At 40.2% G+C, this 17,486-nt stretch overlaps 1 protein-coding gene across 1 annotated transcript in view; it reads right to left on the bottom strand.

Annotated features, from left to right (window-relative positions):
- Positions 1 to 516: 516 nt before the first annotated feature.
- The window catches only part of KIAA1671 (KIAA1671 ortholog), a 149,383-nt gene continuing 132,413 nt past the window's right edge, over positions 517 to 17,486 (bottom strand). Inside the window, exons 7-12 of the mRNA XM_075276575.1 lie at positions 11,664 to 11,889; positions 9,607 to 9,778; positions 8,362 to 8,477; positions 7,096 to 7,259; positions 6,610 to 6,691; positions 517 to 4,105 (exon numbers count right to left, since the gene is read on the bottom strand). Coding sequence (XP_075132676.1) covers positions 6,613 to 6,691; positions 7,096 to 7,259; positions 8,362 to 8,477; positions 9,607 to 9,778; positions 11,664 to 11,889 — 757 coding nt within the window. The 3' untranslated portion in view covers positions 517 to 4,105; positions 6,610 to 6,612. The remainder of the gene's footprint in view (positions 4,106 to 6,609; positions 6,692 to 7,095; positions 7,260 to 8,361; positions 8,478 to 9,606; positions 9,779 to 11,663; positions 11,890 to 17,486) is intronic.

Here is a 17,486-nt window from a genome sequence, read left to right on the forward strand (position 1 = left end):
TGTGGGCCACTCAGTCATTGTGTTATCTATGGTCTGTCAAGAGTTTCGTAGGTATGTCACAATACTGTATTAGACTGCAGTATTTAAGGCAAGGGTGGACATGTCTGTAGGCCTAAATCTTCATCCACATGTCTGTATTTGCAGTTCTTGTGAGAGTCAGAAATTTAGTGCCAAACATAGAATTAAATCTCATCTATCCATCTATCTATCTATCGATCTGGTTTGGTATGCTGGGTTTTGATGACAGACCAACTTTGAAACAAAACGTATGACCTTTACATACAGATGTCTCAGGCACCCATCGAACATTGGTACTGTGCCATGTCCACTGTAATGCAATGCTAGTGTGCAGCTGTGCTAAGAAAATAATACAGATGCACTATAATAATGACGCAATGCACCAAAAAGCGTGGTTTATCAAAGACTACCCAGGTAAAAATTGCCAGTCACTTCCCATTTTACCTGCTAAATTAAAGAAGTCACAGAAGGACACAAATAAAGAAGCAGACTATTAGGTTTTTAAATATATATTCTGTGTATTCAAAACCAGTTTTATTGCAATACCATCTTTGTATAATGTGAATGTGTGTATATGTATATATAAATCGGTTTATATATCTATATACACACTTATAATGGAATAGAATTCTTTATTGGAGCAACAAACAATACAATCTGCTGCAGGTCACTGAGATGCAAGGAACATGTAAAGGCCTCTTCACAAGCATCCCCTCCTGATACAGTAGTGCGACAGTAAGTGCAAAGGATTCTGGGATTATATACAAGTTAGTTTCTGTGCAAGAAGTTTTACAGTGGGAGTGCTACTGAGGTTTCACATATACATATAGACTTGAGTCCTGTTCACTCATTCATTACCAATCATGTTTTTACAAGGTTTATTTGTGGCTCCACTGGCGGATAACAACACTTGTATACCCTCAGCTTCAGGAAGCCTCTCTTGGTCAGTAGTGTCACTCTGGTACACATATAATAATGTAAAAGGTACTTATGGCAAAGCATTTACTTAATGGTAAAAGGAAAAAAAAAATACACCCATGTACAATCCATACCAGGATAAAATTACCCATGGTCAAAATTTGTATTTTTTACAGCTCATTTCAAATTCTGCAATAAATTTGTCAGATCAGAGAAAGGGTTAAATAAGGAAAGGAAGGTTGGATTCACACAACCCCATCTGGGGATGAGAAAACCTGTCCATGTGTGATCAGAATTTACCAGTCCGAAGGCAGCTTCTCTGTATACTTCATCCAAGCTGTGTTAGTGCTGGTAAATCTGACCAATACAGACTGTTTCCCAACCAAGACAAGGCAATGTAAAACCAGCCTAAACCTCAGAGGTAGAATTTTATAAACCCCTCCCACCCTTTTTTATAACCACATTAAAGGGTTGTCCAAGATTACGGAGAAAAAAAAAAAAAGAAAAAAGTATGTTTCTTTTCCAAAAACAGCACCGTTCTTGTCTATGGTCTGTGTTTGTTATTACAAACTGGTTTTGGAGTTGTGGTAGCCCCTGCCATATGCTGAGCAGTAAAACCCCTTCTAGAAAACACAACTCACTGAATCTACAATGATCTAGACCAGGGTAACAGTCAGCTGGCTAGTGGGAACAGATCTTTAAAATTTGAGACCAAACAGAACCAAAGGAGAGGAGAATATAAAAAAACGTACAATTTTTTTTTTCAGTTTATTTTCTGGGATTAGTGTTCCTTTGCCACAGTGACGAGGGGTTAAACAGAGTGGCTTGCACACAGACACTGATCTGAATGTGTAATTCCTAGTTTCACCTGTAGTGATGCTAGATAGAAACAGAACACTTACTGGCAGGTTATCCCAATACTGCCAATGACTGGGTTCACTGCAGGATCAAATTTTGTATATTGTTTGTCAAGGGATCCTTCCAACAAGCAGGGATTGTCCAAAGCAAAAAAAAAACAAAACAAAACAAAAAAAAACAACAAACACTTAGCAGAGACAATGGCCCATCTTTGCTAACTGGGCTGTGTCAAAACTGCCTCAACTGGCATAAGTTTGGCATGCAATGTTGCATCTCATCTCCTGTGCCCCACTCACCCCTTTTTATGACCGTAGGCAGAGTGGTCTGTCAAATTTACTATAACTCAAGCCAAAAGAAAATGAGTGAGCTATACCAGAAATCTAAGCCAGCTCTTGAACTCCTTTGAGAGTTCAGGAGTTGGGACTTCCCAAAAATTTGCAGCAATAATTCTGGTACACCTAGTGTCTCTTGAGGAGTGAAGTAAGACTGGTGTAGGAAACGCCATTCTTAATAAACTCCTCCTAAGATTGTTGGTAGAAGAATAAATCCCCAGATTTAACCCTCTCTCTGCAGGAAAGCACAAGGAACTTCCCATTCCCCACATAATGCTTTCCATCATACCCTGACAAGAAATAGAAAACACTTCTGTACATATTCATTTGGAAGTTATTCTTCCCCTCAAAATCTTGTTCAAAACACATTGTCCCACTTTATGGTTTCATGACCAGTCAGATGGATTTGTTGAACTCCTCACTTCATTTTTTTCATGATGCAGATAAGATCCACATAATCATCCCCATAAGGGAAAAGCCTGCCACACAAGACACAGTAGTCCTAATGGTCCCCGATAAAAGCAGACATTCAAAGTAATGGGAAATGTACACCAAGAGGTTACAATTATTGCTGCTTCAGCCTTCTTCCATTCTACTTGTGGTCAGGTAGAATCTAGTTTCTGAAGCATGATCTGCTATAAGGCAACAATATGAAGTTGTACTTAACCCATGCACAAGAGCCAAAGAAGAAGAGTTAATGGTTTTGCATGGAAGGGCAGGGCTGGATTTACACAGCAAGAGACAAAACCTTTGGCAATTTAAGCTCCATCCACACCACTAACCACATCTTTTTACGCAGAACATTTTGTAGCTTTTTATATTTGTCACATTGTGCTTCTACCATATAATAACTATAAATTAGCTCGGCAGAGAAAGAGCTGCCCCGAACAGACATAGGCCTACTGGACTCTGATAAATCCAGCCCCATCTGAAATGCAAAAATAGGCACAAGATCTAAAGCAGAAACATGCAGGAAATAAGACGTTACACAGAAGACGGGGACACAAGGGGCAGCAGATATGTATGGAAGACAGGTAATGGTAAAGACACAGACTGAAGGTATGAATCTTTTGGGTCATGCAAAGCGAAACATGGAGCATAGAAGGATATGTAAAACAGCAAATAGGCAAACCATGCTTATATTATGTGAATATTTTTAGTGCGTCTCCTGGAAGCCAAAAGTATGGTAGTTACATGGTCAGAGAATGGTTGGCAGCCTGTTATAATGGAAAAAAAAATTACAAACTGAAATATTGTGTTCTAAGCAAAGTCTATGGGAGAACAGAAAAAATATTGTTCAGCAGTAAAAACAGTATTGTGCAGAGGCCAAAATAAAAGCAAGGAAAACATAAAATACAAGTGTTCATTCTGACATTCTCTTTCCTATTAACAATTTTTAAAAATTATTTTACAAAAGTAGTCAAGCATTTTTGTTGTTATTGGCAGTAAACATTTTGTTCTTTTCTATATATATATATTTATATACTCTGGGACGAATAAATCATCTGGATAGTGAATTACAATATTCTAAGCGACATAAAAGATAAATTCATTTGTGAAATTGATTTTTTTTCTCATAAACAAATACAAAAGTCAGTCTTTTTTCCCCCCACTCATTCTACATTGAGTCTTCCGCATACAGAACATGTATACACATTCGTTCCACTGACAGGCGCTAGTGGCCACTGTCCTGACTCCCTCTGTATCATTAGGTCATCAGGAGGCATGACCTTTGGCTTTTGTACAGCTCTGTTTCAAGTAGGTATCCTTTTCGGTTTTAAAGTGACTTATCTCTTCTACAATAAAATACATTTTTGTATCTGTGTAAGTACTAAGCAGCTTTTTTCCGCAAAAATGGGAAGGCACGGAACACGTTGCAGTTGAGATGAAGCAAGACAGCAGAAAGGTGTGCATCTGTAGGGCTGGGTGGATTAAGGCTTATGTTAAACTGCTGTGTCCTCTTCTGGACGAATGTTGATCTAGAATAAACCAATAAAAATTACAGCATTAAATACCATAAAATAAGAAGAAATTCACGTAGAACTTAAATGGTCACTCACTTTTCAGACGACTTATTCTTATTTCTGAACCAAAATGTAATGCACTTTTAAATTGTTTCTTCTTTCTGCCTCTAAGTGTCTCCCTATTAGATAATTTGCACTCCTATTTTACCAGAAAAGTCTGTCCATAGATACGTTACATAAGAAAGACGTCTAGTGAATGGAGAGGGGAGGGGCTGATTCCACTTACCGACAGCACACACGTTTGTAAAGTGTTACACTGTGCAAAGAACTGAAGGTTCTGCAAATCTCACAGCTTACAAGGTAAGAATCTACTTACCGTATTTTTCGGACTATAAGACGCACTGGACTATAAGATGCACCCAGGTTTTAGAGAAGAAAAATAGGGAAAAAAAATTTTCAGGCAAAAAATGGTAAAATATTTAATATATGGGAGTTGTAGTTTTGGAACAGCTGCAAGGCCACATTGACAGGTGACCCTGCAGCTGTACGGGGATGTATAGGGCGTTTTTTTTGTGGGGCCAGGTGTAGACCGGGCATTTTCAGACACAGGGATACCTAATGTATATGTTTCACAGTAATGTTATACTTTTATATGTATTCTAGGGAAAGGAGGTGAACTTTTATTTATTTTATTTTTTATTATATTTTTTTTAAGTGTTTTTTTTTTTTTTTTTTTTTTTACTATTTTAATATCCCCCGCCTAGGGGGCTTGAACCTGCAATCATTTGATTGCAAGTCCCATAGACGGCAATACAAGTGTATTGCCGTCTATGGGAGATTCTATACATTACTATCGTGGAGGGTCATAGACCAGCCGCGATAGTAATATATATCTATGACAGGCCTGGGAGCCTTCATTAGGCTCCCGGCTGTCATCGGAACAGGTCGGCTCCTGCGGCCTCGCCGTGCAGGAGACGGCCTGCATCACTAAAGGTATGAGGCCGGGGGGGGACTAACTAACTGTCGGGACCTGCGGAGGAGCAGTGGGTTTGCAGCATGGCCGTGCTACTGCCACCGCTGGTTTTCTTCAGCGGCAGTAGCGCGGCAATCCGCAGGCCCCGGCAGTTAAGACAGTCCCCGGCATCTGCTGTAATAGGCCGGCGGATGCCGGGGAGTGTCTTAGCTGCCGGGGCCTGCAGTATTGTCACACTCCTGCCGCTGAAGAAAACCAGCGGTGGCAGTAGCGCGGCAATCTGCAGGCCCCGGCAGCTAAGACACTCCCCGGCATCCGCCGGTCTATTACAGCAGATGCCGGGGACTGTCTTAGCTGCCGGGGCCTGCGGATTGCCGCGCTACTGCCGCTGAAGAAAACCAGTGGTGGCAGTAGCGCGGCCATGCTGCAAACCCACATTCAGACTATAAGACGCACCCTCATTTTCCTCCGAAATCTGGGGGAAAAAATGTGTGAAAATTTTTTTTCCCTATTTTTCTCCTCTAAAACCTGGGTGCATCTTATAGTCCAGCGCGTCTTATAGTCCGAAAAATACGGTATGTACTTGTATCTACGTCTAGCTGATTGTGTGATTGCAGATGAGATATTATTCACGGACAGCTTTCCAGACTTGCTCTTAGATGTTTTTATTCTTGTGTTTTCACTGCTCGGCTTCATGTATCTCCTAGATTCAGAATCTCATAGATTATGGTCACTTGGGCTTTTCTCAGCTATTTGTTTGCTATTGTATAGTTACTCTCAGCAGAATGGAAGAACAGTATCAGTAATGGAGAGGGGCAGACTGCTCCTTACTGACACGCCCACAGTCTGAGACATAAATGTAAATTGTGTTTCAGCCAGGGCTGGCATCAGCATCGGGCAAACCCACGGACATACCGAGGCTCATTGAGCTCACTGTACACAAGAACCACCTGAGAAAAAAATTTAAATTGTGCTTCAGCCAAAATGTGATTATTAGCAGCAAAAACAGATAGGACATAATGTATGAAGGCTTATACAGTCATAGAACAGATTGCCCAGTAAGATTCTGCTCATATTTGAACATTTCATAAAAACTCAGGTACCCTTTAAAGACCTTTACAGTACCTGCATTGCAAAGGTTGAAAGCTGCTGGTGAAACCTGCAGCATTAATGACTTAGCGGCAAGTGGATGATATTCGTAGAAATGTACATCGCTACTGTGCATTGCAGCGGGTTAGGCACCAATGAGTTTACGGTAGGTAACCTGCCATGAGTGCTCCCTGTGTGTCTCCAGCCTTTGGGTGTATTCACATATGGCTTATTTGTTACAGAAATTTCTACATCTGTCTCATTCACTTAAATGATATTTGTAGAAATCCCTGTGTTTTCCACCAATTTAACACTATTAAGATAAATGTACTACTTTTCAGTTGCTGAAACTCCTGCAATAAATCTGCATGCAAATATGCCCATAACATATATACGCTACACATAAAGCACCATAGAATATATGTTTTAAGCACATAAGGGTAGAATACAAGCGTACCTGTTAACTGTGGTTCTCATATTGGCTAAGTCTCTTCTTTGTTTTCAGCTCCTTTAACCACTGTGGGGATGCACTTGCCCCTCTGAAACAACAAAACAGAAAGAACTAGTATGGCAACTATGTTCCTCAGTGTGGCCCATCAAATGTTTCATCTATACAGTTACACATGCTTTAACACTTTTCATGTAGGAGCAGTATTCCCTTTTTTGCCATTTCATAACATGGGTCAATCTTAATAATTTGCTAAAACTGGCCACAGACATGAGATTTTTTGTTAGTTGGATCTGCAAACAATCTCATATTACAGTACATTTTCCATCAGAGGAAATGCATTGCGTGACTTCTCACAAGATAAGAGGAGCTAGGCCTCTATCAAAGCTCTTCTATCTCATGGAAAACATGCCTGCTCAGCACTCCAGCTTACAGTAACATAAGAGTAGAGGGCCATCGGCTGGCAGTTACACAGATAGGGTCGGGGCAGCTGACCTGTCTTGTATGTCCGCAGAGGTTGGCAAAAGTTTGACACCCAATGTTCCTTGTGGGAGAGGGGATTTTGGCGACCTTGAGGGTTGAGCAGAAGTCTGAGGTGAAGAAGGTTGAGTTGAAGATTCACTGCTGCTTTCTGCCTCTTGTCTTTTCCGAAGTTGGGCCTATTGAAAAAATATAAGTGTGAAAAATGACAATGGAATATGATGATGATGATGCAATTGAAGATTTCACAGCATAAATAGAGATTCCAGTGGTCAGCCCTTTGTAAAAAGTAAAGCAGCACCCATATTTGCTACTATAGGTAATCTAGCCACTTTCCTTTGTGTTAAGTTTGTAAAATTTTAATATGTTCCTTGGCAGAAAAAAAATGGCACTAATATGTGAACATTTACAAGAATATTAGAAAGAAATGTATGGTATTATAATTCTAGGTTCAACTACAATACTGGATAATAAACTAAAGTAAGGCTAGGTTCACATCTGCACACAGGTCTCCGCCATTCAGGTCCGCCAGGGGTTCGGAATGACGGAGAGTTGGACTGCTAAAACAGTGGTTACCTGCAGACCCTATAGATTATAAATGGGGTCTGCCGTTTTTATACTGAAACTGGCAGAGAGAAAAGTCCTTTAGTGAAGTCTCCAGCAGAGACTCCTGTGAAGATGTGAACCTAGCCTAAACTGTGAAAAGTGATAGACTGTGCTGGTGAGAGGACAGGACACACAATATTGTAGAAAACCTACCAGAAGTGTTCAGATCATCACCTACATCAATATCTATATCCTAACTTGCTTGTATAACTGCTAGCATTACATTGCAAATATGTGTACACAATATATCCAAACTTTATTCTGATTTAGTAGATGGGGTTATCACTCAGGACCTCTATCTTTACAGTGCATAGTAGTTACAAATCGAGCCTCTTACTATGGTAAAGCAAGCAAGTCCGTGCAGTACACAGTCAGTCCATTAATGTGTAATGCTTTGCAACAGCAGTGGTAGTGCAGTTGGGAGATTAAGGCCTTTCTACATTTACACCAGTTTACAGATGGGCACCAGGGGTCCCAGCAGCAGGACGAGCCCTTTTACCAAAATGGAAATATCCCAAGTGGACATTCATTTTAAGCTATATACATACACCAAGCTATTTTCCGTAAATAAATTGAACAGTATAAATGTAATATATACTAGGCACAATTTTAATGTTCTCTCTCTAGTTACAGATACGTGACATGATAAAAAGGATTGTCATCAAATTCACTTGCCATCAGAGTAGAGTGGTCCATTCCAGGAAACATTGGCATCCTCTGGGATGGAAGTGAAGACCTATGAGGCTTTTCTTCTTCTGCATCAACCTCATCCTTTTTCTCAGGTTTGTCTTCTAAAATACCAGAAATAGTGATCACAACAGTAAAGATCGCCAATAAACCAAACTAATACGCTGTATGCTTCGTGCAGGACCTCAGGGTGTGCTGTATACAGAGTTCTGCCTACAGCACTATTTACAGGGTATAACACGATTTGACAGCTTATAAATGTACAGATAAAATTTACAAGACTTTGCACTGATACTGACTTACAGTCTGTATGATAACTCAGACCTGACCTGCAGCTTGTCAGCAGACACATCTTGGATGAAAAATGAATTTCTATACTGCAGTGGTATATCTTTTAATACATTGTAAAGACTATACTGTTGTAAAGTTCCCGAATGGAAATTACCAAAAAATCTCTATGTACCGTACAGATTTCAGCATAGAAGCATTCAGAAGTATAATGGAGACTGTAATTCAGGATCAGCTACAAGATAAATGTTGAGATAAATGAGAACCCCTTCAACATTTTATGTAAAATACTAATATAATGTAAAAAGGTCATAAGAGTGAACATTTTAGCAGAGTTTTAATGCTATCTGGAAAACTGAGGGTATCAGAGAAAAAGACTTTAAAACCTGGTTTAGCAGAGACAACTGCACTAGGCTTAAAAGGGAGTCTGACACCAGATTTGTCCAATGCGGGTTATCGTCCTTCAGTATTAAAAACTTACTAGCATATAGAGCCACTTCATCCCCGAATAATACCGCCATACATTGAGTTAATATTGAAGAGCTTAAAGAGTTTTACCAAGGCTGATCAGTGACCTAACGAAGAGACCCAGGAACGTCACAGGTAGTGACGTCCCACGTCCTTCGCTGGAAGAAAACAATGGGGATGCAACACCGGACCACACTGGGAAGCACCAGAGCACTGGGGATAGGGAAGTATGGTTTTTTTTTATTTTTTTTTTCTTAATTTCTTTCACCTCCCCCAGCCTAATTAAAAAAATAAAATTTTAGCCTGGTCAACCCCTTAAGGCTTCTGGGAGGAGCAGTCCTTGTTTGCATAGAATCGCCAACGATCGCACAATTTTACAAGTAAATAGTAGCCAATTATCCAGTTTATTAGCCCCTAAAACTCCCTCTGTTTTAAAGGTTCAAGTAGAGTCAATGGCCATATCTAGCACATACATACCTGTGGAATCAGTAAACATCCAAGGACTGTCTGTATCCTCTATCACCGCTAGCTGGCTACTGGACAGCAAAAGTCGACTTCTACGCTGTGCCTGGCTAGGTGCACGACGCTGGCTCTTACGACTTAGCTGAACCCTGTTCTTCAGTGCTGTGGAATCTAAGACTGAAGTTTGCTGTGAATGAAACAAGAAAGGTTTAAACAGGATTTGTACTTCAGAAGAAGTAGATGTGGCGAAATAATTGAAATTGTTGACATAGTAATTACATCAAGTTTTAGTGAATATGTCAGTATTGGAGGGTGTGGGAGCTGAATACTTCTGCGGTCCTAAACAAGGAGGTCTTTTGTTTTGCACTACATAGCTGGAATTAAATTAGAGGAAATTGACTGTAAAAATTCTACAAAAAAATTTTCTCATCGTACCAGCACATAAAAATGAATTTGTAAATATCATACTAAGGCCCAGTTCACATCTGCATTGGGTATTCCATTCGGGGAGTTTGTTTGGGGACCCCCCCTCCCCCAAATGGAATACCGAACGCATTAAAAAGTGGTTGGCTTAGAAATCACACGGATCCCATAGACTATAATGGGGTCTGTGTGTTCCGCATGAATCATGCTGAGAGAAAAGTACTGCAAGCAGCACTTTTCTCTCTGCATGATTCATGCGGACACTGTGTGGAAAACACATGGACCCCATTATAGTCTATACTCCTGTGTGGTTGCTTAGCTAGCCGCTATTTAATGAGTTCAGTATTCCATTCGGGGGGGGGGGGTCCCCAAGTGGACTTCCCAAATGGAATACCCAACGCAGATGTGAACTGGGCCTCAAATGTACCAGTAGAGTTGTAAGATCAGGCAACTGCATACAATGTTCATAACATTGCCCAAGTGTATCTAACCAACAATGGACGTTCACTGAATGATATGTACAGGAATACTAGATAAACTGTACACATCTGTGGAGGCTCCGTCAGGGTCATGAAGTGCAGACTCAGTGAAAAGTCCCAGGCGAAAAAGCCCTGAAGGTCCAACAAAATGAGGGACACCCTAACAGTAACCCGACTCTCTGTCACTGGGATCTGTTCGGCACTGTTGGTATCATGTAAAGGTTCTGTTCCCATACTCCTTTAAGTTTTTCTGATTCTATGACAAAATAGAAAAACGTAACGAATGGCTCAGATGCGGACCAAGTAATGCAGCATAACTGGTTTTACATTCTTATAGAAGAATATACTTGTCAGCAAATCTAAAGCTTCAGGTAGTCTTCTGTCAAAAAAAACAGGTACTGTAGCCATGAAAATAGTGTGCTGTTTGTGTGTCTAACTATAGGAGTGCCTGATACTTCACAATCATTTCGTGTGTCAAAACATTGTCAGAGGAGAGAAGACATAAACCATAGTCACTTTTCTTAACAATAGTCAAATTTCTATGTGGACTGATGGCCAACAAACCAATGAATAGGACTGCATTTTTTTTTCTCTTTTTTTTACATAAAAACATTTAAAATAATTCACACAAACCTCACCACATCATATAGTACATGCCTTAGTTCCCTTTAGAAGTACTGGCTACATTATATTTTTTATTGTATTCACTAGATATGTACTGTTTTGCAGAATAAAACAGTAAGATCCATAACAACCATCTTCACTTTTGTACTTGATCACAACAGCCTGTACAAAAGATGCTGCTTTATTGTTACTTTGTGGGTATGACCATGTTGTATTCAGAAGTGTGACCAAAGTTGGAGCTAACATCTGCAACACTTTGTCAAGGCTTTTGCTAGGCATGCCATATAGATTTTACCCATTATCGCTTCCTTAGGTAGGGTTTTTGCGAAATGAACCAACATAAATAGTTGGTTATAAAACCTTAAACAAGATTCTTCTATCCTATTAATACAGAGTGTGGAGAGTTACCCTTCAGTTATTACAGAGAAACAGAGACTGCTACTAGAATTGAGGCCTTTTGCTAGTTTGCGCCTAGTTTTAGAGTATAATTCAAAGGGGTTTTGCTTTCAGAACATTCTCGTTTTACAAGTTGCAAATGTTTCTTACATCCATGAAGGAGAAATCAGATGCTTTGGCTTCATGAAAAGATGGTGTGCTTGCTGTTCCATCGGTGGAATCCAGGTCCATGCTGGATCTATCCAGACTTCCTTCACGAGCTTCAGTGATGGAATCATGCTGGTCAGTCTCAGTGTGGGACAGTGAGGACAAGCGGCTGTGTGACTGCTGTTTGCGGCTACTGATGTTATCATATGATGAGGATTCTTTAACAAAGCTGCGAAAGATAAGTTAAATAGTTTAGGAGGGTTAGCGTGGTTCATTTACTATTTAATAAAATTGTATACTGGTTAGTTACTCGTACATTGATGCTAGAGTAACTGTTTTCTAAAAATGGACATATTGTAGCTGTTAATGCAATAAATACATTGAGCAAACAGCAGAGGGCAGTCATGTCATACAAATCTAGTGATTGGTCTGCATACCATGCAAGATGAACCAGCAGAAATGCAGGAAGCTGCGGTGTTTACAATAACCATTTTCCTTTTCTCATTGATCTGAGCAGAGGAAAATAATGGTAGTGTTAATGTAGCCAACTAACAAAAAGGACAGAAATTGGGACTTCTGTAGGCACATTGTAGGAGGCAGATGCTCTGTAGCTGGTCAAATGTGTGGTCTTATATATTAGATTTGCTATCGCTCTCAATGTACTGCAGTCTCAATATGAAAGCACAGTGTGCATTTTGCAGCTTTCAGTTACCAGACCTGAAACATTTGCACTATGGGCCTCTGGGACTGCAATAGCTTCTGTTTATTTATTAACAGCACTGACTACAGCCAGCCATAGCCAGAAGAGTATGATCGACCAGAATGCAGGCAATCAATTGTCTGTGGGTTCTTTCAAATTAAGGTTTCCACCAGCTCACAACATTTTAAAGACATTGGGCATGTACAAAATCATTGTGAATAATCATTTAGTGTAGAATAATTTGACCACTGTTGTCCACAAATTGTCAAAATTTACCATTTCACTCCACGTTTATCTAGTAAAGGGGTCTTCTAGTTAAATGATATTGATGATCTAGTTACAGCATAAGTTACCAATATCCGATCGACAGGAGTATGACATCCGGGAACCTCACTGATCAGCCACTATACAGAGAAAAGAGCTGTAAGCATGTAGCCCTATTCTATGTATAATGGCTGTGCTGAGTTACTGCTGGTCAGCTATAATTCACTTGCATAAGAAACAACCTGCAGTAAGTCAGCTCAGTCACTACACGGAGAACACAGCCATTTGCTTCTGGCTGTTTTTCCATACAGTGGCTTCAGGGAAAGCTTAAAATCGGAGCGATGTCAAGAGTTAGATCTGAGGATAGGCCATTCATTTGCAAAAAAAATCCCTTTAAAGCAAACCTATCACACTGAGCATGCAGTCTTGTGTACAGGCAGCAGGTTATTGGAAAGAGTAAGGTACAGCTTTTTAATAAGATTCTGTTTCTCTTTCATAAAGAATCAAGTGGCCTTGACCTAGTGATCGAGCCTCTCCTGCATATTGTAATAGCGGTCACTTAAGACCACCCATTTGACTTTCAGATGTACCTTCTCCAAACCAAACTAGAGAGATGCCAGAAGCCTGTTCATGTACAACTATTTCTCCTATAGGTTTGCTCACAGCTCACTTCCTATAACAGATATATCAGCCTATTAAGCTGCTGTGTTCTCAGAGCCTGAATGTCAGTGCAAAAAGAGGCGTATTCTTCTCCACAAGGAACACTTCCACATACTATATCTGAGGGAGAAAGCCACAATTTATATTTCCTACAGAAACCAACACTAGAAAAAAAAACATGTATGCGCCTTCATATAACGGAGACACAGAAGAAGAAATTTAATGGAAACCCTATTATGGCTCTGCAAAAAAACAGAGCAAAGGTTATATCCATGGGGTCTACAGCAAAATTGGAGAGATGGAGAATAACCACTATTCTTCTACTAGCTTTATAATTATTATGTATTAACAGTCAAAATAATCAAAATGTATGGCATCCTATTGGAAAATGTTTCCAATGTCAAACCATGAAAACTACGGGAATGTCAGGGAATTTGTTCAGGTTTTCCTGTGCATTGTTCAGACTGGCATCCTGATAATCAATTATCTGCTCATCCAGTTGAATTGGAGCATGTACACATTAGATTACAAGTAGGAATCACACGTATGACCAGCAGCAAAATGGACAAATTACACATTGAATTAGCCATTTCAGTCTTATAAAGGAGACGCCTTTTTCATGACATTTTAAGAAAATGATTTTAAAAAAAATCCAACGTAAAATCATGAAAAAATACAATGGACTACGTGTTGTGCCGACATCTGTTAGGAGTTAGCCATTGCAAATCACTGGAGTAATATCTTTATACAACTATGAGCCAAAATGGAGACCCCGACAATTTACATCTAATGTCTAGGGGTAGTTTTATGCACCACAATGTACAGGAGACAAACTGCTGCTTTTCTAGTAGTATAAAAGTAGTAAAAAAACATCCTCAATCCGATGCACAGACAAATCGAAGAATTGATATTGCCCTCTGAAAACACAAAGTGCATAGCGTTATACTAAGACTTGCATTGTAACTGCCCCCTGCGGGTGTAACACTTCATCCCTCTGGTGTCAGAAGCCCCGGACTACAGGGATTACAAAGGTTTAACCAAAATAGACCAGATTAGACGGAGCGAGTGAAGGTGCTATGAGGAATCTCATTTATACGCTGAATAAGGTAATGAAACATCTTGGATAAATGTGTCTCCTCCTCCTCCTCCTCCTCCCTATCCTTGTGTGTGACACAGTCCACTCCACACAATACAAGATTTGCAGGCACTAAGCACAAGTGTTATTTCCAGCCCCAGCTTCTGACAGGAATTCTGCCATGACTGATCCTATAAACAAGGATGATGAGATAAGCCTCTCTCTTTCAGGCCTGACTCCTTCCTCTTTATCTCTGTCCTACTAGGGAAGTAGATATGTGAGGCAGTCCTGCAGTGCCTGTAAATATTTGGATGTAGCAGTGAGTTAAGTGTATGGAGGCGTACGTCACGCAGCGCTTATTCCCTTCTGGATGGGTGTCACGGGTCTATTTATAGGCATGCAGTCACTCTAGCAGCACAGTAACAATGCCATTATCCTATGTGGGCAGACTAAACAAGCCTTAATATACTGGGCTGTTAAGTAACATGCCAACCAATCAACTAACCTGGAGAGTTCCTTTATCACTGCATTATTACAGATTAGCTAGAAATAAACTCCCTGCATGATGGGACCCCAAAGATCTACAGTGAAATCTACCCCCTGGCTTGAATTAGGGCTGCGCCCATGGCAGTACATGAGAGTATTCTAAGTTACACTAAAATGCCAACATCTTTAGTGTTATTTACGGATATTGTCACAGTAGAAAAAGCTGCAACACTATAAACAACATGGCATGTTCTACCTTAAATGGAACGGATGTTCCATCTCCAAAATGGCTGAAACATATCTGCTGGGTGTGAATACACCTCAACTAAATCCTTGTAGCCTAATAGGACAAATATTATAATAATGACATTCTTAGAGATGCCTCTATAGTTCTGCTTCCTACGACTATACAGCAATTATAACAGTGCATAGATTTACACCACAGGGGATATGTTTAACAATGGAAAAAATGTTGTTACCATGATGAGGAAGTGTGGGGGAGGGAAGGCAAGAAGTCAATAGGAAAAGCAGACAGAACATAGGCAATAACGGCATTCAGACTATGTTAAATGTATGGCCTGGGAAAGCTCCTGGAAGATGTGCAAGATATCTTAAAAGGGAGTGTATCACCTCCCTCAGGCACATTCAACTGTTAGCCCATTACAGTGATACATAATATACCTCTGTAGAGAAAAACGTCACATTTTTCAAATGTCATAACAATCACCATTTTATTAGTAAAGTCAAGTGAACGTTTTCGGTCCCATGGACCTTCAGCAGACTCTGTTTTTCAGAGGACAAATATATTCCGTTAGCAAGGTAAGTAAGGAACCACTTCAGGTCAGCCTCCTGGAGACCGGACCTAGCCCGCATGTATGGCAAAACGAGTAGTAGGAAAAGAGGAACACTGTGTACTCACGCAAGTTGTAAAGCCTATGGCAGAAGAATGGCGCCATTCTTCTGCCATTGGCTTTACAACTTGCGTGATATTGTTTATCACTGTAACATGGTGGTGCAGTTTAATATGCTAGGGGATATCAGTAGAGTCCCTTTAAGAGAAGGCTCCCAACTTTTTCATCCCTTATTCAAGTTTGCTCTGTAGGAATAAACCAATATGCTTTACCAATATATAAATTAAAAGATCTAGAGGACTTAGACTATTCCATACAATGACCGAGTCCTAGAGAAAACAGTAGCATACTGCTGGAGACCACCCACCTGACGGTAGAAGCCTAACTATAGTTTACTGGGCACCAATACCATTGCACTAACTAGTGGGGACTAGAGAAAAAATTCCAACTCTGCCGGAATGAGTTGAACAGTGCTTATTAATGGATGCAAAGAGTTGGGAAGATGGAGAAAAGGTGCATCAGAAGGGCTAATGCCTTATTAGGGGGAGACTGGTGCAGCCTTGTTAAGAATTCTGCATAAGGAATACAAATAAGGCCTCATTGGTGAAAAACAGAAATTTGCTACTAGTTCAACCTATTGGACAGTAGCTCCCTATAAATTAATACCTAGTTTTTAAAGAAATAATCTGGAAATTATAGCCAAGCCAGAATAAGAAAATTTAGATGGTGGTTGCAGGCAAAGGTAACTCTGGAAAGTATAAAGAATATGGAGTAGAAGAGAGAGAAGAGGAGATTATTAAATGAAAAATGAGTAGGAGTTTAAGAGAGAAGACGGGGGAGGGAGAAGACATAAAAGGCGAAAATGGAAATAGAATGGACAGGGTTCAGCTAAAAGAAGGATTGGCTACTATAACCTAAGCCTCAGGCAAAATACCTATTTTTTCACTTGACTACAAGTAACCTAAAGAAGAACATCTGAGCTAGCCTTGTCAAAAACATCACTGTGTTTGCACTTCATTCATCATAAAGACATAACTGGTGTTACCTGCCTCAAGCACAGCTCAGAACCTGAAATATTACTGCAATTTCTTAACTAGAAAATCTGTGCAGATCAATGCTGTGGCTTAAAATGCAAAATAAAACATACTGGGGATAGTGAAAGAAAAGAATATTTCTGCTACTTCACATGCTCTCTACATTAAATATACACTCACCGGCCACTTTATTAGGTACACCTGTCCAACTGCTCGTTAACACTTAATTTCTAATCAGCCAATCACATGGCGGCAACTCAGTGCATTTCGCATGTAGACATGGTCAAGACAATCTCCTGCAGTTCAAACCGAGCATCAGTATGGGGAAGAAAGGTGATTTGAGTGCCTTTGAACGTGGCATGGTTGTTGGTGCCAGAAGGGCTGGTCTGAGTATTTCAGAAACTGCTGATCTACTGGGATTTTCACGCACAACCATCTCTAGGGTTTTTTTTTTTTTTTTATGTAGATTGTGAGCCCCCCATAGAGCTCACAATGTACATTTTTCCCTATCAGTATGTCTTTGGAATATGGGATGGAAATCCATGCAAACACGGGGAGAACATACAAACTCCTTGCAGATGGTTTAATGCCCTTGGCGGGATTTGAACACCAGGACTCCAGCGCTGCAAGGCTGCAGTGCTAACCACTGAGCCACCGTGTGGCCCCTCATCTCTAGGGTTTACAGAGAATGGTCCGAAAAAGAAAAAAACATTCAGTGAGCGGCAGTTCTGTGGGCGGAAATGCGTTGTTGATGCC

This window comes from Leptodactylus fuscus, chromosome 1 (genome assembly GCF_031893055.1).
Source record: "Leptodactylus fuscus isolate aLepFus1 chromosome 1, aLepFus1.hap2, whole genome shotgun sequence".
Taxonomy (NCBI): Eukaryota; Metazoa; Chordata; class Amphibia; order Anura; family Leptodactylidae; genus Leptodactylus; species Leptodactylus fuscus.